Below are 26615 nucleotides of genomic sequence, written 5' to 3'. Positions count from 1 at the left end.
TAATTCATTTTTCATTCACAGGACAATGAAAAACGAGCTGCTGCTGCAAATAAAAGAGAAAAAAAGAATACATGTCATACTTGTGTTATCTGTGACAAAGCGTATTATTATTATTGTTACTAGTATCAATTTGTACTGGCTACATTACAACTTTTTGCTCTTTTTTTCAGTTTTTTATGTTTTTTTGTTCGTTTAATTTTATTTATACATTTGACGAGGCCTATAAAAAAACGACAACAAAACAACTTCAGACACCCCTGAATATTGCGTCTTTGACTGAGTATGCATGTTTTTTAGACTGTGAGAGGAAACTGGAGCGCCCACAGTAAAACCAATGCAGGAGAACATGCAAACTCCTCACAAAGAAGTGTAAGCAGAGAATCGAAGCCGGAACCACCTGGCTGTGAGTCCGTCGTGGTAACCACATGCTCCGCTCTGCTCCCTCTGTCTATAAATATTTCTACTTAATTACATTTTTACTCAACTTGAATTTATATCACCTCACTCTAGCCAGCCTTTCAGCGCCCTACTATTAATAATAGCATATCCTTCGGGTGTATTTAAAGCTGCAAGGTCAGCATGTGTCAGAGGATGCCTCGAGGGTATCTCCAACCGTGCCTCCATTCTCTGTAATTAATTGCGCCACTAATTAAAGTGTGTGGGGGGTACAGATAAGTGTTATATCTATTGTCTCATGTTCATCTGGGGAATGCTGGGCCTCTGTTTGCTCTCTCTCTAATGTATTTGGAGCATATCTATATTTGGAGCATATTCCCTCTCTTGTTTGTCCGTGTCCTTTGGGAACCGGTCTAATGAGTTCCACTTCCAACCCCAATCCTGCAATTAGAGGGGTTTATTATGTGGGATGTGAAAATGATCACGCTTCAGAATTTGCAGGACACTCATGTCAGTAAGTGTAATGTTTCCACTTCCATGTTTGACAGTAGGGATGGTGCTGTTGGGCTCGATTTAGCATTTTTCTGCCTCCAAACAGCTAAAGAGCGCAATTTTGGTCTCATGTGACCAGGTCACATTCTCCCAAACGTTTAGATGGGCCTGTATCACAATTCATTGCAGCAAAGTGTGTTACTAATGCTTTTCTTGCTGGCTGTGCTCCCAACTCCCTTGGCATCATCAACCAGCTTCCTCAATCGTAATTCCGGGCTGCTCCCTCACCTCACAAGGTGAAATCTTTCATGGAGTCTGTCACTGATGGTCTTTGATCCCATTCAGTCTCGATCGAGCAGGTCACCTATCCCTGAAGTCAGCCCTTTGGTCTTACTAATAGAATGAAAGAGATTGTTTCTGTGACAGGTGTCTTTCATCCACAACGGGTTGAGGTTAGGAGTACTTTCCGAAAGGGATAGGACTCATTTGTGTGCTTCCTTGGCATATAACCGGTCTGCAGGGGTCATAATGCTTTCATTGACTTATTTACCTAAATCAAATACAAATTAATTTATAAGCTTACATGTTTTTTCTAGTTTTATTTTTCCTACATTTTGTCTCCCTCTGGCGTTCCCTGTTCTCTGCTCTGTTTCAGCCAGCTTGACTTAACTGATACCTGAGGGTGAAGCAGAGCAGCAGCTTGACGCAATTGGCAATCATCACCATTCTTAAATTCTCCTGTTTGTGCCACAACTTTGTTGCAACTCTTTTGCTTGTCACTAGCTTCCATGCTTGGTATTTAGTCCATGTCTTTTGCGCTTCTGGTCCTTTTAACCCAGTGACACGGGTTGTTTTTTGTTCGTTACTTTTCCCCGGCATCTTCCTGGACCGCTGCTCCATTTTCTAAATGTTGTTTTTTTTCTGGCCCTAAGCAGAAGTCATCACTCTTTTAGACACTTTTACTTATTATTAGGGATGTCCGATAATATCGGTATCTGCCCGCTATTGTCATAAAAATGGTTGATGTCGGTATCGGGTTTTTCCCCATAATGAAAACCGATAATAAAAAACTGCTGTGTATATATAGGCCTATGGGCTCCCGTACTTGCCGTCATTGAGGCATCCAGCTACTGTACATAGTGTACTTCGTCATGTCTTGCGTTATTCCTCACAGTCGGAATTGAGCTTGATATGTTGAAACCCTGGGCGTGGGTGTGCGGCAGACGGCACCGACTTTAGCTAACTCGTGCGCCGGCACGGTCTCGTTGTGTCTGTTGTCTGTCGACATTTTTACTCACGTCGAGGCTCACCAAATGTGGAGATGCGATTCATAACGAGACAGGAGTTGAGGTAGTTGGCACCAATCAGCTTACTCTCCACTCAACTCAACAACAAGCAACAATTCTTTAGCAATAGCTAAGTGGCTACAACAACCCCGTGACCCGGAAACGGAAGTACACTTGGTAGATAGATAGATACTTAACTCCTCTTTTATTTGTGGATGTGTGCTGCAAATTTAACCAACATAACTTCTGGGGTCCCCCTTCTTTCTTATTTTTTCCGGTTTCAACACTTCTCTTTATTATAGGAAGAGACGACCGCCTTGTGATCCGATGCCTTGCTAGAAATTGTATTAGCAGTAATTAAAGGAGGGGGAATGGCTGAGTTGGGATTTCTCTGTTAACATTTGGAGCGTGGAAAACTATAATAACAGTCATAAAGCTGGCATGAAGCTTATCATGTTGCTTTACTTTGGTGTTCCACATTCCAGTGTTTGAAGATTGATGAATGTGAGAGGATAGAGAAATGCATGCATGATTAAAGACCATGTTTAGCTCCTTGTATGGTATATTCAAGTTCAGGCCACATTAACGCCAAATGGAGCCGTCACGGATGGGGGTAACAAATGTTTTACAGTTGACAGAAGATGTTTCCTCAGGCAATGACCACACTGACTGATAGTTTGATCCTGCACGGCTGACTCCTGGGTGTTCTTATAAAACTTTCACAGGGCATTTAACTCCCGATAATTGTATCTTAACTTGTGGCACTGGGATTTAACCCACTTTCCAGCGTTATTTGGCCGGTGTAGGGTATTCCCAGCTATGCCATATTGAGAGCTTTATCTGGTTGCGTTGTGGAGAACTCAACACGTACAGATATGTACTGGTAATAGTTTGGTTTATTTGGAACATACTCCACAAAGTTACATTGACGTACATCACATGTTTACACTTGCACTATTCAACATGTCCGAAAAAGAAGTAGGAAGGAGTAGAAAGAAGCAGAGCTCATTTAATCCTATCCTATAATCCTATAACTGATAGTTTGTTAACTTCGTTTTTAACATGTACTAGGTTACCAAACAACGGGGTCGATTTGGAATATTACCAATTTTGCACTTACAATTATGGGTAAAAGTATTGTCACCCATAGGGACTGAACGTGGAAGAAAATATACATGGGAACCTCCAATGTCAAATGTCCTAAACGCCATTAACCCATTGACTTCCAGCTATGTTCAGAGCAGAGAGCATTTTTGCTGAACTTTCAAGACCCACAGAATATTGAGTTTTAGGACTACATAAACATTGAAACTATCTCAAGAAAGGTTAGACTCTCTTCTTTCATCAGGAAAAAAAGTTTGTTTCTAGCCTTTTTGGGTCTTTAGATATTGGCGGTAGAACATAGGGTAGTTTTAGCAAAAACACCTGATTTTGACCAAAAAACGGTGAAAACGAGCTTATCTGCAGAGAAGCAAATTCAAGCAGAGTGACGGTGGGGTATGCTGGATGTGGGGATGAATCCCTGCTGCTGACCGATCCACTCGGCAGAAGAATCAGGGTCGGGTTCTGAGTCACCCGATTCTAAACTGCTTCCGGTGTCAGGCTCCGGTATCGAGCCACATGGCTCAGCAATGCTAACTACTAGCTTGTTGCTTCGGCTGCCATTGTCAACTCCATTTTTGCCTACGTCACCTACAACGTCACTACTAAAGGCAGATCCACCGCCAGACAAGCTCTGTGACAGTGTTAGCTGCTTGTATTTTTTTGTCTCCACTCAATTTCTGCATGCGTTTTGCCATTTTCCTCTCTCAACCAACAATCCGTCTTCTTCATAGACAATCTGTCGCTGCCAGTTGGAGGAAAAGAGAACTGTTGCCCCCTACTGGGACAGAAATACATTGCCTACAAGATGAATAAGACTTTTGTATCTGTAGCTCCCGCAAAAAAAAGCAAAAGACGTCAATAGACGTCTTCGGCAGTCAACGTTACTTTTTTAAAAGACGTCAGTAGACGTCCTTGGCGTTGACAGAGTTAAATATGGAATTTAAACAACTATGCATCTAAAGTCACACAACAACCCGGCAGTCAAACCTTTCAGTTAAGCAAGCACAGTCAGAAGATGATCATCAACAATCATCAATGGATTCAAACTTAGACTAGTGTCAACATAATTTGCGAATCCAAAATACACCCAAATTCTTGTGTGCCTCAAATAGTTCAAATAAGTAAAAACAACGGTGGTTTGTTCAGCTGGTTCAGCATCACAACATGAATAACTAGTGATAGATAATTGCAGAAATAGACTGACAGAATATTGACTGGATAAATACGAGGGGTGATACAGTTTTTTGATACAGAACTTTCAGTTACAGAAGTGTACCAATTTCCCACACGAATAAAGGACAGAAAATGTACCTCACGCCATGTTTACTCGGTAAACAAGTAGTGTAGTCATTTTTAAACCGAGGTGCGTACCGAACCGTGATTAAGGCCTGTCGTTACACCCCTAATAACTACTGTATCTTTCTTCTTCAAACCTTAAGTACAGTACATGCCTTTGGTCTGAAGACAATCCAGACATCATTACCAAATTACACTCCAGAGGCAATTACCGATGCTATCCCGGTGATCGGCTAAAAGCAGACAGATTCCAGTAAGCCATTAGGATGTTTAATGTTCCCTGGAATTGCTACAGAATGACATTTTGTCTGTTTGTTGGTGTTTGTGAGGCTCTGCTGATTCCAGTAACCGTCGATGATATGCTGCCTTTTTGAACACACGATAGCTACACGGCTCATTCTACTAGCCTACACTCGTCTCGGTTTGGAGCGTTCTGATAAGACGTTGTAGCACTGCCAGGCAACGAGGGTCTCCGGTGTTTACATCTTGGTCTGAGGCTATGTGGCCACAATAAGCAGACACGAAACTGTCATGTTGATAGCAGGCACAGCAACAGGGTGCGCTAATGCTGTCATGTGTCTGTCGTTGTCATTTCTAATTATGTGTCCACAAATCTGGTATCGCCACGGTACAATTGGGACCAAGACATCCCAGGTTTTTTGTCACAGCGAGTCAATCGCATGTTTGATTTTGCTTAGTTTTTACACCGGATGCCCTTCTTGACGCAACCCACTTGGGACCATTCCCGGACATTTTCAATGGCTGGATGTTGGGGCTCTGGGTGGGAATTGAACTCGCGCCATCTGCATTTACCATACCAGTGCACGAAAATAAATTAACCCGTTGGCAGTCTTCTTATCGCCTAGGCCATCTTTGTGTAGAGCAGGCTATGTTGCTGTGTCGAAGCATTACTGTACACAACATCATTTTGCTTGACATTTACACCTCACGCGACACAAACCGACATGAGGGTCATCAACCCGTCGACACTCACGGTGCAACCAAAAGCAACACAAAAAGTAACACGTGTGGAACACGCGATGCAAATGCACCACACCGCCTATGCGGGGATCAAAACAAACATTAATATATATGCAAAACAATATTAGCTTCCATAACCCACAAGGTATGCTGGGTAACCACCTGTTGGGGAAGTGTGCCTGTGGGCTTCCAAGCATGCCTTGCGGGTTCTATAGTCGTATTGGTATACGTGTATATATAAAAACGTCCTAATTATGGAGATTACAAGCACATAAATCACAGGTGTCAAACTCAAATTTGGCCCACGAAAGCCTTGAAATAATGCATGTCCAAAGGACACTTATTTTAATATTATTTAAAAAAATATTTCCATATATTTTATAATTTTAATATTAATTTTAATATTCATTTTGTCTTTACTTTTTTAAGCTTTATTTTTCATTATTATACTATTGTAAAATTATACTTATATTGTATTTTTATATGTATGCTGTAATTTAACATTTTTTTTTTACTTAATATAAATGTATTTAAATTAGTAAAAATTTTAATATATACATTTTTTTACAATAATATTTTAAAAAATGTAGTATTTAAAACATATTTTTACAATCATTTAAGAAACATTTACCGTAAACATTTACAATAAATTAAAAAGTATATTAAAGTAAAAACAAAATTAATATTACTAACAAAAACAACATTTTTTTAAATCAAAAAGACAATCTTTCTTGCTAAATGTATTTGTTGCCAATATTATAATAATAATATAATATAATAATAATATAATAATTAACAAAATTCTAAAATAGAATTTAAAAAAGTGGCCCTCTGAGGATAACCATATCTGGTGAAAACGAGTTTGACGCCCCTGACATAAATAAATAAATAACATTGCATGTGAGGTCACAAATGCTGAATTGCTCCGCTCTAACAAAGTAGCACCTAGATTACTATTTACTTTTTAATCATTGGAAATAAGTGGGGAAACATACTGGCAACATCGAACAAGGTTTGCTCGGATAATCTCCAAAAATGACTTGTTGCCATTAACAGTTTTTTGTCATGATGGCATCCGCTAAATAGTCGCAACGGCTTTTCTATTTTCCCTGTTTACATTGATTTTGTTTTACTTTCCACTCAGGGCTTCTGTACACTACCCTCCAGTTGGCGCAAAACACTTCCAGATTCCGAGGGGGGGGGGGAGTTTATTATGATAGCAGGAAGAGTCCCAAATTACTGAGTAGGCTCGCCTGCAAGTCAGAGTGGTGCAACACTCAAAGGAGTTCAGAGGAGGCTGAAAATAGCAGCACACACATGTAACAAGTGGGCGTGCTTGCAGATGTCTTAGCGTGCGCCCATTTCGTCACTCGCTCTTTTCAAGTTCCTCATACTGCGTGCAGCCGTAGTGCCTTTGAGTGAGTGAGCTATTCAGATTGACTACATATATTTGGGTCAAACTTCTGGCACATAGTACTGTCCTCACAACTATTCAGGGGTATTAAAATGATGCATGTTAAATTACATGCATCACTTCTGACAGTGTCATACAATGTATGTAACCCAGGGCTATACATCATTAGGAGTTTTACTGCTGCAGGAATACAGGAGTTCCGTTCCACGCCTACCAGTGAATGGCAAAAATCGGCGAGTAATTGAAACGGTAATAAAAATGTCTATTTTTAACACATGGCTCGCTCCTACCCCTCCAAACTCTCCTGCTTGCATGACGTGCTCTAAAAGTGACTGTCGTAATTATTGGATTAGATTCAGCTCTCCCTTCAATAGCGCCGGAAGCTAACAAGCTAAATGCTATACAGTGGAACCTCGGTTGGCGTGTTTTTTTTTTTTGGTTAACGTCAAAAATGTACACCACAATTTTGCTCGGTTTGCGTGTATTCTCCGGTTTTGCGCCATTAGAACACTGTCTGAGTCCATCAGTTTTCTTAATATATATATTTTTTTATCAGAAAACATCCTTCCTTGTTAGCATCCTGTTAGCTAGCAAACAGTATGGCAGCAGAAACCAGAAGTTATGTCGATGATGTCATCAGCGGTTGTCTCTCAAAAATATTAACACAAACCACGTTTTTTATAGTTTTACAATTATAGTTTTGAGCGAACATTTAAGGATACATTTACCTTCACTTAATTGTTCCCGAAGATGCACTGTGGCAGTGACACACCACACGGACACAGTCTTCCTGTTTTTTTGTTATTATTTGTTGATTTCAATAGTGTTTCTTGTCTTTATCAAAATGCTTTCTTCGGCTCCATTTAGGGTTACACCATGCAAAATCACAAGATCATTCAATGGTCTAGAAAAATGTCGGTATCAGCAATACTGGCTCTGTATTTATTTGGCATTGGATCAAGACCAAAATTTGTAGTGTCGCCCACCCCAAGTGTGATTTTAAAATGCTTTTCATGTCAGTACATCTACTTTGTGTTTATAGTTGGCACGTAACCGTTTCGACGCTTCCTACCTTAGAACCAGCTTCTCCGGGATGTCCTGGCTCACCCATCTCGCCCTGAAAGAAAGTTCATTAAGTTCACATATGCTCATTTTCACTTCCATGGTGATGGCTTTCCTTTTTTTTTTTTTTGTGCATTGCCACTCGGGTGACATAGTGAAATCCAAAAAGTGAACGAATAACTGTAACGATGTAAATTACGGACCAAAATTACGTTTTTAATGAATTTACGGGAGTGCATTTATAACCGTGAAACGTCGAAACACAAAACGCGATAAACCAAGGACCACCTGTAAGTCACAGTGGTCAAACTATTACGGTTGCACTTAAAAAAAAAAAAAAACATTGTAAAGCTGTATAGTTATAGTTATTTTATTAATAATAATATTATAATTATAATTTTATAATAATAGACGTTTCCATAAGGCAGTGTTTCTCATAGTGGGGCGGCATGAAAGGCAGAAGGGACTAAAGTCATAAAATTTCATGCTTTAAATTATGCTGGTGCCAGCAACTTATACAGTGGTTTGTACAGATAAATAAATTAAAATTCCTGTCCCCTGGGGGGGGGGGGGGGGGGGCATGACATAAAATAATGGGAAACCATAATTCATAATTGAGAACCACTGCAATAAGGCCTTACCTGTGGTCCTGGAGAGCCTGGTAATCCTTGCAAGCCCGGCTCGCCCCTGTCTCCCTGGTTCGAAAAAAGGTTTCATAGATGTTACTTCTGGATCCGTACCTGCAACAGGACCCTAGCCTAATAAATCTGCGTATTCAACGTTTTACCTTAATGCCAGGCAGTCCTCTTGGTCCTGATGAGCCATATTCACCCTGCAGAACAAATAGAGGAAAGCGTTCAAGAACATCAATATAATACAAAACTCTGAAACTTGCATGTGGTAAAGTACTACTGTGAATATTCTCATCCATCTACGTCATTTTATTTTCAGGGCACTCAATCTATCAAAACTGGACTGTTCCGGTTGTCTTTGAAGATGTTTCGCCTCTCATCCGAGCAGTCTTCATCAGTTCATGCTTAAAGACTAGATAGGACAGCTCTAGTTTAATGGAATGATGTAGGACCCAAGTATTTATGCTCTATGGTAGATGCATGTGCCAACCAGGAATGGTTTCACTTGTTTGTGGTGGAAAACGACAGTCATTGTTTGGGTGGAAGGGATGAAAGCACTATATTGTAAGTGGGAGATGGTGTCGTAGACCTCTCCCTCTTTTCGGAGATGGTTTCTCAACCCTGACCCCTGTAAAAACAGCACTCGTCTTTGAAACGACTGTTAAACGACCCAAAAAAGTGGAACCATTCTTGGTGGGAGTGTGCCTCTACGTTAGAGGGTAAATACTGCACAATTCGCTCAGACTAGAGCTGTCCTATCTAGTCTTTGAACTGATGAAGCCTGTTCAGACGAGAGGAGAAACGACTTTTAAGGCAACCGGTTCAAACCGCCAACCCTCTGGTTACTGGACTAGCCCGCTCCAGAGCCACTGTCTTTTACCTTAAATAGCTTGATTTCATATTAGCAAACCAATAGAATTTTTGCTGGTATTGTTGTTTGTGCCGCTAAAGCAAGACGATAACATCATAAGCAAATCTTTCTTACTTTCTCCCCTGGTAATCCAGGAGGGCCAGGCTCCCCAGTTTCACCCTGATGACAGAGAAAACATATCTAGAAATATGTATCGTAAATTCTGGTGTATAAGTCGCACCGTTGTATAAGCCGCACATGTCCACGTCATAGTCCATGAGGACTAAAGGTATACCTCCAGAAATATACAAACATGTACCAATATGAGCTTAAAATGGGGGGAAAAAAACCCCAAACATTTTAAAGTTTTCCCATAAAGCATTTTGTTTGAGAAAACGATTTCATTGGAGGACAAGCAGCATATAAAATGGTGGATGGTGCTGCAATGCTGCCTCTGTCCAGCAGACAGAACCAGAGGACCCGGAGCCCAGAGGGAGGCTGACATCATTGCAGCGCCCCCATTATGAGAAAACTTTAAAATGTTGTTGTGTTTTTCGTTTTAAACTCATATTGGTGCATGTTTGTAAGTTTGTGGTACCTTTGGAGTGTTAAGCTGCGGTGTGGTGAATTTAGTGTTGTTAGTAAAGTGTTCTCAGTAAGATGACACCATGAGTCAAACTGTTATGTTGTTATATCTCGTATAGCTCGTTGTGAGTGCACTGATAGCTTGTGATTGGCTCCTGCCAAAGAAAGAGCTATCATTTCCTCACTGACTTGCGAGCGGCACAGTATTTAAACAATTATTAGTAGTTCTGAAGTAGAGATGTCATGGATTTAGCCATAAATTAGCCGGTCGCTGTCGCTGGGTTCAAAGTTTAAGAAAAAAGGAGAGGCTCACACACCGGAATGTACAGTATATTGCTTAAACATAACTAAAATATAAAAGTGGGTCCCTGCATATTCACGATTCAGCATTTATGACGCCGAAAAATGCTGATTTTTGTGTGTGTAATCTCCGTAATTCGGCCGGTTATTGGCAGAAAACCCATCTCATTTGTTTTGTCAACCCAAACGCCGACCTCATTCACGGCGTAACCAAAAATAACACACTAATATACATAAACAAACTTTTATACTTATTAAGAACCCGCAAGATATGCTGGGAAGTTTTTAGCATTCATTATACCGGCATGTGCTTTTGGAGTTTTGGAAATCTTTCAAATAAATGTCGTCCAACATTTCACAACTCGTGTCTGCATCAGCAGACGGAGTAATAAATAAAGGAGTAATAAATAAATCACTAAATAAGTAAATAAATATAAATATGTAGAAATAAACTCACAGTACTCACAGGCTTACCAACAGCTCCTGCATTTCCTTTCTCTCCCTGCAAAATAAAATGTATATTTTCTTAAAAAGAAATGCAAAACAAAAGTAATCCATTTACATCTACTAAACACCAGAATAAAACACGAATGGATTTGAAAATTGGCAGTTTTTATGCCATTTGTCGATTTAGCAAACACAAAGGCAAACCCACTCTTTAGCCATTTGACTTATCACTTCGGTGCCTATAGCACCTAGCGCTACCTAGCTCGGTGTTTCCATGCTAACTGCACTTTTATGGGCTCGTTGTCTCGATTTTGTTGATATTCCGTTCAAACAATCCTACTGTGTGTGTGGTGTTGTAGGTGTGGATTGTGTATGGGCATTATTACCATTCGTCCTGCTGGGCCACGCTGGCCAGGAGGTCCAACTACACAGTTGCAGTCTTCCTCTTCCGCGATTGTGGCTTTTCGAGTCAGAGAACACTGAAGAAACAGGGAGAGGCTCATTAAAACTAGCCCAAAGCACATAAAAAATATTAATATTGAAGGACAACAATATTTTATGTTGAGTTTTGAAGTTTCCACATGGATAAATCCAGATTAAGTCTCGATGACTGATTATTGGCACATATAAAAAGCAAACTACAGTATATAGTAATTAGTTGTACTTACTATTAATCATTATAATTGAATTAGTAATGGAATTACTCCTTCATAAATGCTATTTAGCTTCCTGTGTAATAGTAGTGAGTGACTGAAGCAACATCCAGATGGTTGATATAATATTAGTGCATGATAACGCATTTTGTAGCATGTTTATTGGCTGCACTGCTTCCAGTAGTGTATGTGTACTTTAGATATTTATGTCCAATCAGATTTCAGCTTCTATGTGTTGCCGTGTCAATGTAATCTGCCCAGGGCCTTCAGAATCCATAGTGCTGGCCCATGTCACTGAAACACTATTAGCAATGTGGACGTTTCTTTAGCCAATCAGATTTCAGATTCGCTTCTCAGGGCCAGCTAGTGACAACGGCATTTTTCGGCCCTCTGATTGGTTGATCTGTTGGACAAGCCAAGTTCCACGCATAACGGCTGACTGAGGAGGAGAAATTGACATCTCTGATGTATTTTACTTAAAAGGTTTTGTATTTTGTATTTTATAGTTATAAAAAGGCACCAAATGCAATAACGCCATAACTCCCAACACTGCATATTAATGCCATGATTTCTACTGTGGGAACGTGATTTTCTTTTTTTAGCTATATCCCTGCTTTTTAGAACATCTGACTGAATTTGGAAGCACTGATTAATAAAATATTAGAAATATTGGGGATGTCATTTCACTTACCCTTTCATCATCCTGTGAACCATCAGCAAAAGAGAATAAGAAAGTAGGAGAAGGTTATTTTCAGGATAACCTCATGCATAAGTATAATCTCTGGATGTGAAACTTTTACATGAGTGCACAGGTTAAAGGTTTTTACCACAGAGAAGATCTCGCAGGCGGTCTCTCTCTCACTCTGAAGAGGATCACAGTACAGTCGGAGTTTCTGAATCTCCATCTAGAAACCATCAGCGACAGGAAGGATAATGCCTTGACGATTTTCACCTTCACTGGAAAAATAAGACTACTAACATATATTTGGGTTCGTTCAGCCCACCACTTAGCAAAGTCACACATTTTTGGTCAACTAACGTTCATATTTTTCTATTCTTTTGCCGAAAATAGGCTTTTGTTTCCGCAGAAAAGACATCTCATTCATCCTATGTCGGTAATAATTCTTTAATATGTGATAAAATGCACAACATACATGTAGCAGTGTTAAAAAAGCCCACAATTTTTACATGTTTGTGTCTTTATGCTTCACTGATAGTATTTTTTCAACAAGGGTTGAAATTTCGCACTTGTTCGGCGGTTCTTCAACGCACCATAGTTGCTGTAAGACACAAAAAGCACTAGTTTCCTCTGTTCTTTCATCATCTTGCATTACCATTCATCAATGGTGTCCTTTAAATGCGTTTAACTCATTCAAAGATGTAGGTAAACGTTCTTATCAACCCGAACGCCTGATCCCAACAACATATTTATACGTCTTTTACGGTTTTTTTTGCGCGAGAGGAAAGAAGACACAACTCTCCACTAATGGATTTCACTTCAGAGCAATTTTAAGCCATAAAAACGGCCACAGGGTGGCAGAAGTGCATTTGATAAGAGCTTGGCAGACACCATGTGGATGGAAGAATCACACATGACAGGAAGGAGGACGTGAGAGGAGTGTAGCGTGCAGAAGGTCACGCATTGTGGGGAAATTTGAACACATGCACACGGACACACACGTGCGCACACACACACACACACACATTTTTAGTCGGGAACTGATATTTTCCTGAAACTTACCGATGTTCTACTGCTGATTACTAAAGAACGGAAAAAGGTGTAAACAAACTTTTTTTTTGTGATGAAAGATGGAAGTCCAATCTTTCATTTGGTAGGTTCCATGTTTATATAGCCATAGAACACAATATTGTGTGTGCCTTGAAAGATCGGTCAAAATCATTTAAAATGGCCGGTTGTCTTTTGAAAAATGGCTGGGATTGAACGAGTTAATCAGTATCCATCCATTTTCTAATCCGCTTATCCTCATTAGGGTCGCGGGGGTATGCTGGACTGGTCGCCAGCCAATCGCAGGGCACATATAGACAAACAACCATTCACTCTCACATTCATGCCTATGGACAATTTAGAGTCGCCAATAAACCAAACATGAATTTTTTTGGAATGTGAGAGGGCTTAAACCTGGAGTGTGTGACGAGTGAACAATGGTAATTGAAGAGAGAAGCGGAGGGTTCTGGAGCTGAATTTAGCCTAATAATTACTGTTACAGTCAAACCGTTCAAGATGGGATTTAAAGAGAAGCACAAGCCAGAAAGCAACAGAACAATGAAGTTGGTTATTCATTAAAAACAGTACTCATTTTTCAATATTTTCTGAAAAGATCAAGATGCTCGATGGACCGTCTGTATTGCAGCACTTTGGATGTCTGATTCGACGTTATGATTTGTACTTACAGGTACAGTAACGTCTGTTCCTCGCCTTTTTGCCACCTGTGTCTTCCCGTTGATATAAATGGGCTCCGCTGGCTCCAGTGGTATTTCCTGGATACGTTGATCATCGAGGAAGCTGGTGACCTGGCTGGGCCTCACCAGGAGTTTCAGCTGATGCCACATCCCGTCATACAGAGCCTGACGGTATTTGCAAAAAAATATATTTTGTTTTGTTTTTTTTCACCAAAATCAAACAACGATGTTTCCAATTTTTCACATTTTAAAAATCCACACTCTTTCTGTAATTCCACATGTTCTTCCCAAGCATTTCAGTTCAACTTCAGCATTCACACGCAATTTAGAGAAATTGCTTTCTCTTGTTATTTTTAGTATTATGTGCTTCTTTTTTTTTAACCACATGGCACTTAATGCAGTTTTATTAAACCCCCTAAATCTGGCTGTACGCCTTGACCTGCTCTATATGTGATGTAGATAGTGGTTAAAAAAAAAAGATGAATTCCACTTACCCTCCTTATGTTCTTATCATTTTTTAATGCATGGGTTTTAGCTTGGATTAGCCCAAAAATCTATTCCTATTGCTATTTGCTAGAACAACCTGCAGGACTTTTCTTTGTTTTGTTTTTTCTTCAAGGCTTAAACCAACAGAAGGACAAGCAAACAGAGCAGGTATTGTTTCCCTTGTTTCCCATCATCTGAAAATGACAAATCACAGCCTACCACTGTGTACCAAATCAAAATGAATCAAATCAAACAAGGGCAAAAAAACATAATTGCACCCCTGTTCAATGCTGCACACTAAAGTCTAGGTGTGTTCGAAATGAGGGGGAGTGTACATTTGGAAAAAATAACCTGGCTGCTGTTTGACAGGATATGTTATTACCTCAAACTGCCATGGAAATAGAGGCATGAGTTCCAAGTCCATCAGCCACCAGCAAGTTTCCACCAGGGGAATAGACTGTCGTGGTTTAGAAACATTTTCTTTGAGCCCTCCTCTGGCATCCGTCACATTTCATCCTCAGCGTGAATGCTGATCATTCATCATCATTCATGCTATTCTGCACCCCAATTATTGTACTTATTATTTTATTCCACCTTATATATTTTACACTCTAGTACAGGGGTCTTCAATTAAAAATGAGTCACAATGTCACATAAATAATAAAAGGTTTGACTGTACAAACAATACTATCAATAAAATAATAACAAATAGTGTCACTTTTAAATAAATGTACATCCTCTGTTAACGTTTCTGATTTTGTTGTTATTGTTGCAGCTGACATTGGGATTTGCTTGAGTTTGTCACACAATTCGTCTTTTTGCTTACATTTGAGTAAGGTCTCTTCAGCAGACGCATTCCTTCACAACTCTCCCAACAGCTGAGGGTTTTTGTATTGTCCCAATATCCACAAAATCCTTTGTGAACGCTCATTTGCGCCTTGCTGTGCTGTACATGAATGCGTTATCACTCGCGTGGATTTTTCACACTGGGGTATTTTCCGCGCTCTCACATTAGACTTTGGTGGATACTGCCCCTCGAATGATGTGTGTTTTGTCAGGTAATGTAGTGTCACATTTGCACTTTTGACCAGCGCTACACTTTCAGAGCATATATGAGACACAGAGGCTTGGCACTGGATTCTGGAATAACAAACAGTTCTGTTTTAGGACTAGGTGAAAATACCTGGGGCATGAATGGTAATGATGTATGCATCAATCATCACAAAGTTGAGGTGATGTATGGTGAAGTCGTGGGTGGGGGTGGGTTTCAAACTTCATTGGCGTGGTCAGGTGGGTACCCTCCTTCATTGGTGTTTCAAATGTATTAACAATTTATGTGAAACAAAGAGAGGGTAGGATTGAATAAGCTCTGCTTCTTCCTACTCTTTTTGGACACGTGAAATTGTGAATTGTAATATGTGACGTATACTGAAGTAAAATGTATATATGTTCAATTAAAATCAAACCATTACCAGTACCAATAATAGGCCCACAACACCTCCGGAGAGCTCATGGGCATCCCTGGTGTGCCCTCCCTCTGCTTTCAACCGTTCTGTAGACCTGATGTTACATTGTGGCCAAGAAAATGTCTCACCTCTTCACCCAGAGCCACTGACTAGCTTACTCTGCTGCTCCTGGGAAGGCTTTGATGGTTTGGTTTGGTTTGGTTTGCTCATGAAGCCTTTGCAGCTGACTTCCACGCGGCAAACATCGGGGCTCGTTTTTCTGCATCAGCTCCACAGCATCCTCCCAAGTAACAGTCAACTCAATGATGTAAAGTGTGGAGGACCAGACCAGGAGGTTTGTTATGGCAATCTCCGATGGAGAACAGAGCCTTTGGTTCAGGACTGCCACCAACTTGGCGTGTCCCTTTGAGCTGGCTAATGTCTGATGGAATTATGGACCTTAGGTGGTGTTGCACCTGATCGGATGAACGCTCTTGCAGATGCTGAATGGAGTGGTGAAGGAGGCAGGGCATTGATCTTAGTGAGTCTGGTTTCCGGAGTAGCTGCAAGACACTTGAGGACATGGTTGTGTCGCCAGGTGTAGCAGCCTTGTAACAGGCTTGTCTTGCAGCCAACCAGAATGTATTTCAGGTTGGCTCTATTGATCCATCCATTGACGTTTGAAGGTTCGGTTTTCTCTATCAACTTTTCTTACTTTGAAGCAAGCCATGGTTCTCTCATTCACTTCTCAGAAAGTAAGGAAATCATTTCATTGGCTCACTGATTGACGTCACCGCGTTTGCCGTCATAACTGAAGTCATGACGCCCACAATCTGCTAGCAATCTGCTATGTTATAGTTCCCATTAACTTTAATTGGTCATGGGTCCGTATCTGGACCGGGTCCGCCATTTGGTGATTCTAATTCATTCAGGGCATTCGGACTAACAATTTTTCATGTGCCTAAAACTCCCAGTTTTCCCATAAGTCTACATTTTCCATAACATAAATTCCTTTTGAGCTTGGGAATTCTTACTACTTCCATATTTCTCAACCAATTCATACCACTCCAACACCAAATCATTCAGCTCCTTCAAAACAGGCAGGTTATCTATTTCTGACATTCCAAAAATTCATGGGTTTCCTGAAATTCCCCATTTTCCGGCTGAGAAATTCCCACATTTCTCAACCTATTCAAGTAATTCCACTAAGAAAACATTCAGCTCATTTGGGACATTTTCACTAACAAATTTTCCAAGCCCAAAAATGCCCACTGTCCCAATAATTCTACATTTTTCATAACATAAATTCCCTTTTATCTTAGGAATTCTTCCTACTTCCACATTTCTCAACCGCTTTAAGCCATTATAACATCAAAATCAAGTTATCAATTTCTGACATTCCAAAAGTTTCCCTGGAATTCCAACCTTATTAAAAATCATGAGCAAACATCAACTAAAATAACATATTATGCGAGTATCAACAAGACAGTTAATCTTAATAAATTCACAAATGGAATTCAAATTAAATAACACTTTAGAAAGTTGCACATTTGTATGTGGCACAAACATCTGTGTAAGATCAAAGGAAAGACCAAAGTATAAAACTCGACGAACCATCAGTGAAATTTTGAACTGGGCTCATTCAGAATGTAGCATGAAGAAAACACATTAGATTAGAAGTATTAAACGAAGGCGCCTTACTCTCCCCAGCACTTTCAATGCACATTGCATATTTAAAATGCAGTCATATTCTTACCAGAATGAAGTGTCTAACTTTACCCACCTGAAGTCCCAAATTAAAGACAATCCTCTGCTCCTTGTTGGTTATGCTCGTCGTGGTGAAGGTGACAGTTTTGTCTTTCCCATTCAAGGTCACTGCAGCCTGGATCTCTTTGTCCTTGGATAGCACTCTCCACAGGTCAAAGTTTAACTTTTCAGAGATCCCCTTCAAACGGATGGTAGCTACAAATACATACGACGGAGGAAGACCCTCTGGGAAAATCTCTCTAGTGAAAAGATATACATTGTTTACATACATTAGAGTAAAAACTAAACATTGATGCAGTAATTTGTGTTCCTTAGGGGTGTAACGGGACATGGATTTTTCGGTGAAGAACATTCAACATGGGACACATTTGAGTGCAGGACAAGAAGTGTTGCTTGCGTGACTTTAAGTGGTAAAAGTCTTTAAACCTGTTTCCAAAAAAGTTAACCAGTCTTATGTTGTGCATTTTGTTCTTTTACCATACCCAAAATGAACCGACCGTGACCATAAGACTGAGGTACGCACCAAACCGTGATTATGGTGTACCGTTACACCCCTAGTGTTCATGAGTCTTCAGTGAAATTAGATCAAAATCAAACACGATACCTGGTTTTCTCAGTAATGTCAGTGGCTGTAGTAAGACCGAAGGCTGACTCGGACACCAGAGAACCAGGAATTTTCTTTGCTTTGGTCTCGATGTTCATGCCCACCATTAGCTCGAAGCCTTTCTCATCTCGAGATGCCACGGGTATTCTTGTGGGACACACGGACTCTAAGGAGAAAATGGTAATTAAATTAGAGAGCCATAAAAAGACATAATAACCCAGGGCAAGTGGCCTTATTAATTTTTCCACCATATGGACACAAAAGTATCGGGAAACCTGTCCACCACTACTCATTAGTTCCTCATTAGTTCTTCATTAGTTCCTCGGTAACTACTTTAAATGTATGTGCCCTAGTTCCTCAGTAACTACTCTACTCATTAGTTCCTCATTGGTTCTTCAGTAACTACTCTAAATGTATGTGCATTAGTCATTAGTTCCTCATTAGTTCTTCACTAGTTCCTCAGTAACTACTGTATTTTTGTGTACCTTACTGTAAAGTGAGATCAAATGTTTTCCTGAGAGTCAAGTCAGTGAGGAACCACAACTCTTGTTGACCTATTAGTCTGTTAGTTTCCTTTGTCGTGAGCAAATCATGGCAATTAAAGAGAGACACGGAGTGCTTTTGGAGTTGGAACTAATCCCTGTGTTGCAACAGTCACGTTTTTTGCAGATGTTGATCCGAAATGGGAAAGGAAAGCTTTCGCACCCTCTGAAGCAGGGAATAATGTAAAAAAGCCAGCTGATCCACAGCCTTTACGGTCCAGTCGTCGTATTGTGAGGTTAGATTTTCTCGGAGGTGTACGTCAAGCTATGCAGGAGAGTTTGGAAGAGGCGGAGCGAGCCGGTGTGGCGTATGCTGGCGCCTCGAAGTAGGAGTATAATCAAAGTTTACAGTATTGAGCCCTCCAGAACTACTGGAACAGTGAAGTCAATTCCTTTTGCTGTAGACTGACAACATCAGTCCTTGACAACAATATTTCATCTTTTATTTCCAGGTATGGATTGGATGCGCAAGTGAGCAGCAAATATTGAACATGTGACTGACAGGTGTGCTTATTCCACTGATAGATAGAACTGAACATTGGGTATAGGTTATGCCTGTGTAGACTGGCTGCCAATTCATGCCTATGGCCTCTCCGACCACCACCAAAAAGTCATTGACCTTCATACACCAGTGTGGCCAGCACTGGAGGCAAGGTGGGTGTGACTGGGTGGAGGGAGCGAGGAACGAATCACCAGCGTTCCAATTTGTGGATGACCTGCTTTACCTCCTAAGCCACAGCCGGCCACAAGTTGAAAAACAAGCAATTGTGAATCCGAGAGAAGATGGAAAATCAATCAGACCCATTGCACAAATATTTAGTCATAGCCAGTACGACGATTTGGAATGTCCTGAAGAAGACAGAAAACCGCGGCTGTACTATGTAACAGACTTTGACAGGTAGACCAAGGAAAACATTAGCAGTTGATGACCGAAACATTGTGAGAACTTTAAAGCAGCGTTACATCAGACATCAGCAACAATCTGCAGAAGGCAGGGGTGAAGATATCGCTATCTACTGCTCATAGAAGACTTTATGAACAAAAGTACACCAAAAGATGCAAAACCACTCATTAGCAAGAACAACAGGAAGGTAAGAACCTCTTTGTCTCAACCACTCGACTGTTCCGACCATCATTACGGATAAAGATGGTATCCTTGAGCATGTTAAAGGATCTGCTCCTATGAAAGCAACAGTAATAATTCGGCAACACAGTGGTGTCATTATTGCGATGGAAAAGTTGCTATTGATTTGGCTGTGAGACCAGCTTTAATGCTATATCCCAGTGAGCCTTAGTTTGATTCAGGAGAAGACTAAAAGATTGTTTGAAACAACAACAACAAATTTTTATTACTGTATTTTATGTCCTTCATGTATTCTGTGTACAGTGTACAATTACTTGATTTTCTTTCTGGTGGGTTTTGGTACCAATCCCCTTGTTTGGTAACATCACATGCGATTGGCGTTCACACTGACATGTAAATATAAACAGGACAAAAATGACAAGGGTCTAAATATTCTGACCTTCGCAGAGTTTCTGTTCCATTGAGTCTCGGATACGATCGATGGTGGTGTAGTCTTCGGCGTACAGAACATAGGCGGAAGATGGTTTGTTGGCAATAGAAACAAGCTCAGAGTTAGCGATCTCATTCCCCACGCCTACTGCAAACACTGTAATGCTTTGAACGCGTGCCTCCATGCTGGCATCCACCTGAGGAAATAAAACCAAAAAGCAGTTTGTGAAATAGGAATTAATAACAATCACCTTCATTCAACTATTTGTTTTGTAGTGTTGTTTAGAACTCGTCCTCTTCATCTTGTTGTTAACCTAAGAATTGATAAACAGTACCTTGCCATACCAAGGTTTAACAGGATATTCTCAGAGGGAAGTGGCCACTGAGCTTAGAGTGTCATCCGAAGGTTACAACAAATATACAGATAGACTGGAAGAGTCACACTGTGTGCCTTTCTCTGATCATTTAAAAACAGTGTCACCTGTTGTGAATTTTGTCATTCAGGTCCGTGTTTGAGTTGTGCAAAAAGCACTGAAAAATTCAACACTTGGAAATGTGCATTCAAAAAAGTTTAGAGATGGTCAAATTATGTTCATCCGTAAAGATTATGGTGCATTTTAGGTTCATCCTAAATTCCGAAAGCAGAACGTTTTTGTAAAACAGGTGGCCCTTGGTTTTCCAGCGTTCCGTGTTAAGACTTTTTCAGGCAACACTCAAAAACATCATTTTTAGGGATCAATTGATCGGCCACCAATAAGTATTCGCAGTTTTCTGTGAAAATGCAAGTGATCGGCATATGCCGATAAATGCCTTTCAACACCAATCACCTGTGGCTCGTACAATTGCAGCATGCAGCCTGTAGCGAAAGTTTCCCGCCCACTTTCCTTCAAGCTGCACAGGCGTGCCAAACCCTAAACAACCATCTGCCGTGTGGAATTTAGCTGCCATTTGTGAGAGTGATATAGATTTTGCACCCTGCAAAACATGACGCAAATAATATCTCGCTGGGGTACCATGTTAAAGCTTTTATTTACTACAACACATGACGGAGTATGGTGAGTTTTTGAGGCTCATCAGTCACACCGCAGCCAAAACGCTGGACAACACTCGCCCGTATGTGCTTGACAGTCGGAAGTGTAAAGCAAATAACCCGAAAAATAATTGAATTCATCGGACTAGATGACCACCCTCTCTCAGCGGTGGAAGACAACGGGTTTGCCGACTGCTATCTCACTTGGAACTCCACTGCGTGCTACTGGAAATCCTGCTTAGCGCGCCATCAGACAATGTACTCTCATATCCAAAGCCTCCTTAAAGAAGGCGTCTTATCCTCTGGAAATTTCATGAGTGATATATGTTCTCTTGAAAACGTAAGTAAAATGCTTATGGCTTTTTTATTTTTAATAATTACCTTTTTAATTACATTTCCCCCTTATATGGCACCCCTGACCAATAGCAATCATTGTAAATAAACTGCACAATTTTCAGTTAATCTATGTGATCGGTATCGATTTCACTCAATAATGATCAGAATCGGCAACAAAAAACCCTGATCGGAGCATCCCTAGTCATTTCGGTCCGCAAACCCGAGACTCGCTTGAGAACTAGTTAGAACGCAACATGAATACAGTGAGATTGCTTATTTACGTTTTACACTTCATTATGTCTCCCAAGTGGCAGTGCGCCAACGAAAAGGAAAGCCATCACCATGGAAGTGAAAATGAACATCATAAAAGGCTCAGAGAAAGGAGAAATGCCCACCAATATTGGCCGCTCTTTTGGTCCGAACTGCTCAACTGTCGCAACCATCATTAAGGATAAACATTACCGAATACCAATGAATGCTCGAGGGAGTTGTTTCCCGTTTATTACTGTATTTTATGTATTTCATGTGTTCTGTGTGCAATGAGAGTAACTTGGAAGTTAATTCAGTTATAGGTTCTGACAAAGAATAAAAATCACGGTCTAGGAACAGAGCACTTTAGTAACCTGAGGACCACCTGTAGTATATATACAATACGTCCATCAAGCAGTCAAAAATATTTACTACATCATCCTGGGATTTTCCATCCGTGACCACCACAGCGATGCGGTTCTTGACGGGGCTGGTTCGCTGGGAGGTGGAGAAAACGTGGTCTACAGCAAACCTGATGGCTCTCCCTGTCTACAAAACAGACAAAGTCAGTTTTAGAACAGGTCAAGTCCATATCTTCTCAGAAACAATCAGAATCAGGATTCCCAGAGCAGAAAACCTGAAGCAGAGTAAAACAGAGGTAAATATTGTATCTGCCTAACTTTGGCCGAGAGGCGGGGTACACCCTGGACTGGTCGCAAGCCAATCGCAGGGCGCATATGGACAAACACACTCACATTCATACCGATGGACAATTTAGAGTCAACAATGAGTCAACTTCTTTCACCTCATTTTTGGTCTCAAATGCTGATACTATTTGGGAAAATTCTCTGGAAAAACTCCAGGCTTGAACTGGTGGATGGTGGCTCGGCATTCAGATGTTGTTCATGTCTTCGTTTTACACAACACACTAGAAAAAGTACGAACCCCCGGTCGAACACGGTCAGAGGAACTGTAAAATTCCCGCGAGTCACTATTAATCATTTCTTAAGTGTCCAACCTCGTAGATTGATCATTAAAATTAAATGTGTCATTTCCAAACGCTATCATATTTTTCTTTTTTATCGGAAAAACGAAAACAAAAAGATACAGTATTTAATGAACGGGGAAAAAAATCAACTTCTAATACACAGATTTCACTTAACACGGGTATTTTTTGGAACCTAACCCCCGCGTTAAACGAGGGAACACTACACTGAATATATTATTATTTATCTAAAATTGCGCGCTTTTTTCTCATTAGAATACCACTTTAATCTCCTGATACCTTTAACGTTATTCATGTAAAAATAAAACCGTTTTTTCCATTTCTGCTGTTGTTGTTGTTTTTTTAACCGTTTCAACCTTCTTCTTGAAAACTTTGTTCTCATAAATTCTGACTTTACCCCCGTCTTTATTCTTGTAACATTAGAACTTTTTCGACCACCTCATTTTCCGAAAATGACGACTTCATCCGTTGTTTTGTTTGACTTCATTCTTGTAAAAATGACTGCTGATTATTAAGTGCGTCTCAATTTACGCGAGCATTTTTGCCGTTCTCTGGCGTCCCCGGAACGAAAACCCCCGCAAAAAGCGGGGATTCTACTCTACGAGACGATGCAGGGTTCCCGCGAGGCTTTTTGAAGCTGTGGTGGTGGGCTGCATGGGAGGGGGGACTGTCATGCCGCTGCTGCGTCTGCAAAACTGTTAATTTCATGGCAAAGTTGCTGAGAGCACTGCTGACATTTAAATTGCACATCCCCAAGTGCCAGCAAGACAGACCGGTGCATGTTTATCAAAATAAAGCGTAGTGAAGCATTGTTATGATATTTTAAAATAGTTTTCAATGTAATTGTGGTCAAAATGTACCTACATAACAAGCTATATATGTATCCATATAGCATATATGTCCATATATTACTTAAAATTGTCTTCAAGTTTCTTTAAAAAACCCTCGTTTTTAAAGTGTGGCGGCTTTTATTTTGTACACTGGCGCACCGCCACGGTCAATTACATGTAGCGGAAACCCTGCAATGTAAAAACATCAACAAAATAATGAGATTATTCCCTTATTCCTCTTTTAAATAGAATTGTTTGAGCAAAATAAAGTCCTGAGTGCTAAATAACTAAACTCAAGCAAAAACCACAAAAGGCTCTCAGTGTAACAATGTTGACAACAAAACAGATGTTTGTGAAAATAAACCGAAGCTGAAAAATGTTAGCATCGATCCGATACGACCCCCCCCCCGTGCCGATACTATCGCTATTTGGATCGATTCAAGTATTGGTACAATCAATATTTGGATGGAACTGCTCACCCCCCGTGCCTACCTGTGTGTTTCCTCCCATGTAAGTGATGGCTTTTATGGCCCGGATGAGGTCTGCAGCATTTTGGTGTTTTCCCAGAGGGATCTCCAGGCGAGGATTGTCACTGTACTGAATCACAGCCACCTGGAGCAGACAACGGACAAAAAAAAATCAAGACACCCACGATCAGTGATGATACACGTTGCAGAAAACTTTGTGTCGCAGTGTTAACCAGCGTAGAGGTGGAGTATTACACATCCTGTACCTGCGTATAGTGGGAACTGATGTCAAACTGGCTGGTGATGTTGATGAGCCATTGCTTGGCCGTGTCGAAATCAGCAAAGCCGACACTCCACGAGCCATCGACGATATACACCAAGTCGTTCACCGCTGTGCTGCAACCTTACAAACAGATTCGCACACCATTCATTAAAAACGTATACAGTATGTCACAAGAAGCAAATTGTATGTAGTCATGGCATAAATAAAGCATTTTCGAGCATAAAAGTAGGTGAATGAACGAAAATACAAATATAAGGCAGAGAGTTGACTGTTAGCTGTGTGCTAGCAGCAGGTTAGCGGTGTCGAGAGTGGCCGGCAGCAGCTCCTGTGTGAATGTTCACTGCGTGGGTTCTCTGCTTGTTAATAAAGCGATTGAAGAGCATCATGTGTCTCGCCACATGGACGTTATGTTTATACCGGCGTTTATCTGGTTGTTGTCTGTGTTCAAAATAACTTGAAAACTTCTGAGTGGATTTAGATGAAAATTTCAGGAATTGTCAGAATTGGGATATGGAAGAACTGATTAAATTTTGGGGGTGATCCAGGTCATTGTCTGGATCCGGGATTTTTTTTTAAAGCATTCTATAACATTGCGAGAGAGGACAATTTTCGGCATTTGTGCATACAGCTCCACAAAAAACGGTCAGAGCATTTGTTTGGGACATTTAGCCTTCCGGGTACATTGCGCTATCATGCTAGATGTTAACGTTAGCATACTAGAATTTTTTGCTATTTTCATGGGTGGACACATATGTATATAAAAACTTACCACTATCATGCTAGGTGTTAGATTGCTAACATTCTCATGTTAGCATTGCTAGCATGCTAACATGAGCATAGCAGCATTTTTAGTCATTTTCAGAGGTAGACATTATTATGCTAGGTGTTAGCATGATAACGCTAGGATGTTAGCATTGCTACCATGATAACATATCATATCATTATCATGTTAGCATTGATGGCATGCTAATATTAGCATTGTAGCATTTCTAGCCGTTTTCGTGGGTAGACACTTATATAACACTTAGCACTATTATGCTAGGTGTTAGATTGCTAACATTATCATGTTAGCATTACTAGCAAGCTAACATGAGCATGGCAGCATTTTTAGCCATTTTCAGAGGTAGACATTCTTATGCTAGGTGTTACCATGATAACGCTAGAATGTTAGCATTGCTAGCATGCTAACATATTAACATATTAACATTTTTTTCAATTTTCATTAATATGCATTTAAGCAGACACTTCATGCTAGGTGTTAGCATGCTAACACAATTATACTAATATTTTTTTACATTTTCAGAGGTATGCACATATACAAACACGTAGCGCTTTTATGTTAGGTGTTAGCATGCTAACGTTAGCATGTTAGCATTGTTAGCATTCTTGAGATAGATACTTTATCTCCAAGAGAAATTCACAATCCATCAGACAGAATAGATACTTTAAAAGAGGAAAAGGTTGTGTAAGAGAATACACAGAACTGCGGGAAACCAATTAACCGCAATAAACGAGGGACGACTGTATGGAAAATGTGGAATTATGGTAAAAGTGGGAGGTGGAAGACTTTTAGCCTGAATGTTTTGATGCTGGAATGGTTTGAATGGGTTAAAAAATGTGGGGAAAATGTGGAAGTTTGTGGATTGTCAAACAGATTGTTTGCATGTTTGAAGGTTTGAATCACTTGAGAAATGTCAGAAATTTGGAACTTGGAAAAATTATTTCATTTCACTTTTTTTTTTGTTGTTGTTGTTGAATTGTTCATTTTCAATTGGAGTTTTTGCATGGAAAATGACAAATTACAAAAAATACCGGGGTTTTGTGGAAAGGGTTGAGCACCGAAAAAACGGGGCGGACTAAAGGTAACTGGCAACACTGGGGTGCAGAAACGTGTGAGTTCTAAAGAGCACACCTATGATTCCAATTCACATATTGTCGAGAGCTGCGTCTCCTTTACCTGCTCGGACATCCTCTTCCTTTTCGGCAGCATCCAGTGGAATCAGCAACAAAATCAACGTCCACACTGGCCAGAGCAACATGGCTGTTTAGTAGGGTGGCTCCCCTCAGTGCAGTCCAACTTGGCTTAAACCTTCCGTGACAAAACAACGTGAGAATAAAATACACATCCAGCACTCATA

General features: G+C 40.4%; 1 protein-coding gene across 1 annotated transcript in view; it reads right to left on the bottom strand.

Annotated features, from left to right (window-relative positions):
- Positions 1-26574, bottom strand: part of LOC129174399 (collagen alpha-1(XXI) chain-like) — a 79975-nt gene extending 53401 nt beyond the window's left edge. Inside the window, exons 1-16 of the mRNA XM_054766382.1 lie at positions 26435-26574; positions 24461-24597; positions 24220-24339; positions 22324-22440; positions 20287-20473; positions 18222-18387; positions 17634-17856; positions 13911-14084; positions 12299-12403; positions 12190-12201; positions 11232-11324; positions 10865-10900; positions 9649-9693; positions 8819-8863; positions 8673-8726; positions 8042-8086 (exon numbers count right to left, since the gene is read on the bottom strand). Coding sequence (XP_054622357.1) covers positions 8042-8086; positions 8673-8726; positions 8819-8863; positions 9649-9693; positions 10865-10900; positions 11232-11324; positions 12190-12201; positions 12299-12403; positions 13911-14084; positions 17634-17856; positions 18222-18387; positions 20287-20473; positions 22324-22440; positions 24220-24339; positions 24461-24597; positions 26435-26516 — 1641 coding nt within the window. The 5' untranslated portion in view covers positions 26517-26574. The remainder of the gene's footprint in view (positions 1-8041; positions 8087-8672; positions 8727-8818; positions 8864-9648; positions 9694-10864; positions 10901-11231; positions 11325-12189; positions 12202-12298; positions 12404-13910; positions 14085-17633; positions 17857-18221; positions 18388-20286; positions 20474-22323; positions 22441-24219; positions 24340-24460; positions 24598-26434) is intronic.
- Positions 26575-26615: the final 41 nt, after the last annotated feature.

The sequence above is a fragment of the Dunckerocampus dactyliophorus genome, chromosome 21 (assembly GCF_027744805.1).
Source record: "Dunckerocampus dactyliophorus isolate RoL2022-P2 chromosome 21, RoL_Ddac_1.1, whole genome shotgun sequence".
Taxonomy (NCBI): Eukaryota; Metazoa; Chordata; class Actinopteri; order Syngnathiformes; family Syngnathidae; genus Dunckerocampus; species Dunckerocampus dactyliophorus.
This window is presented reverse-complemented; position numbering and strand designations above follow the sequence as displayed.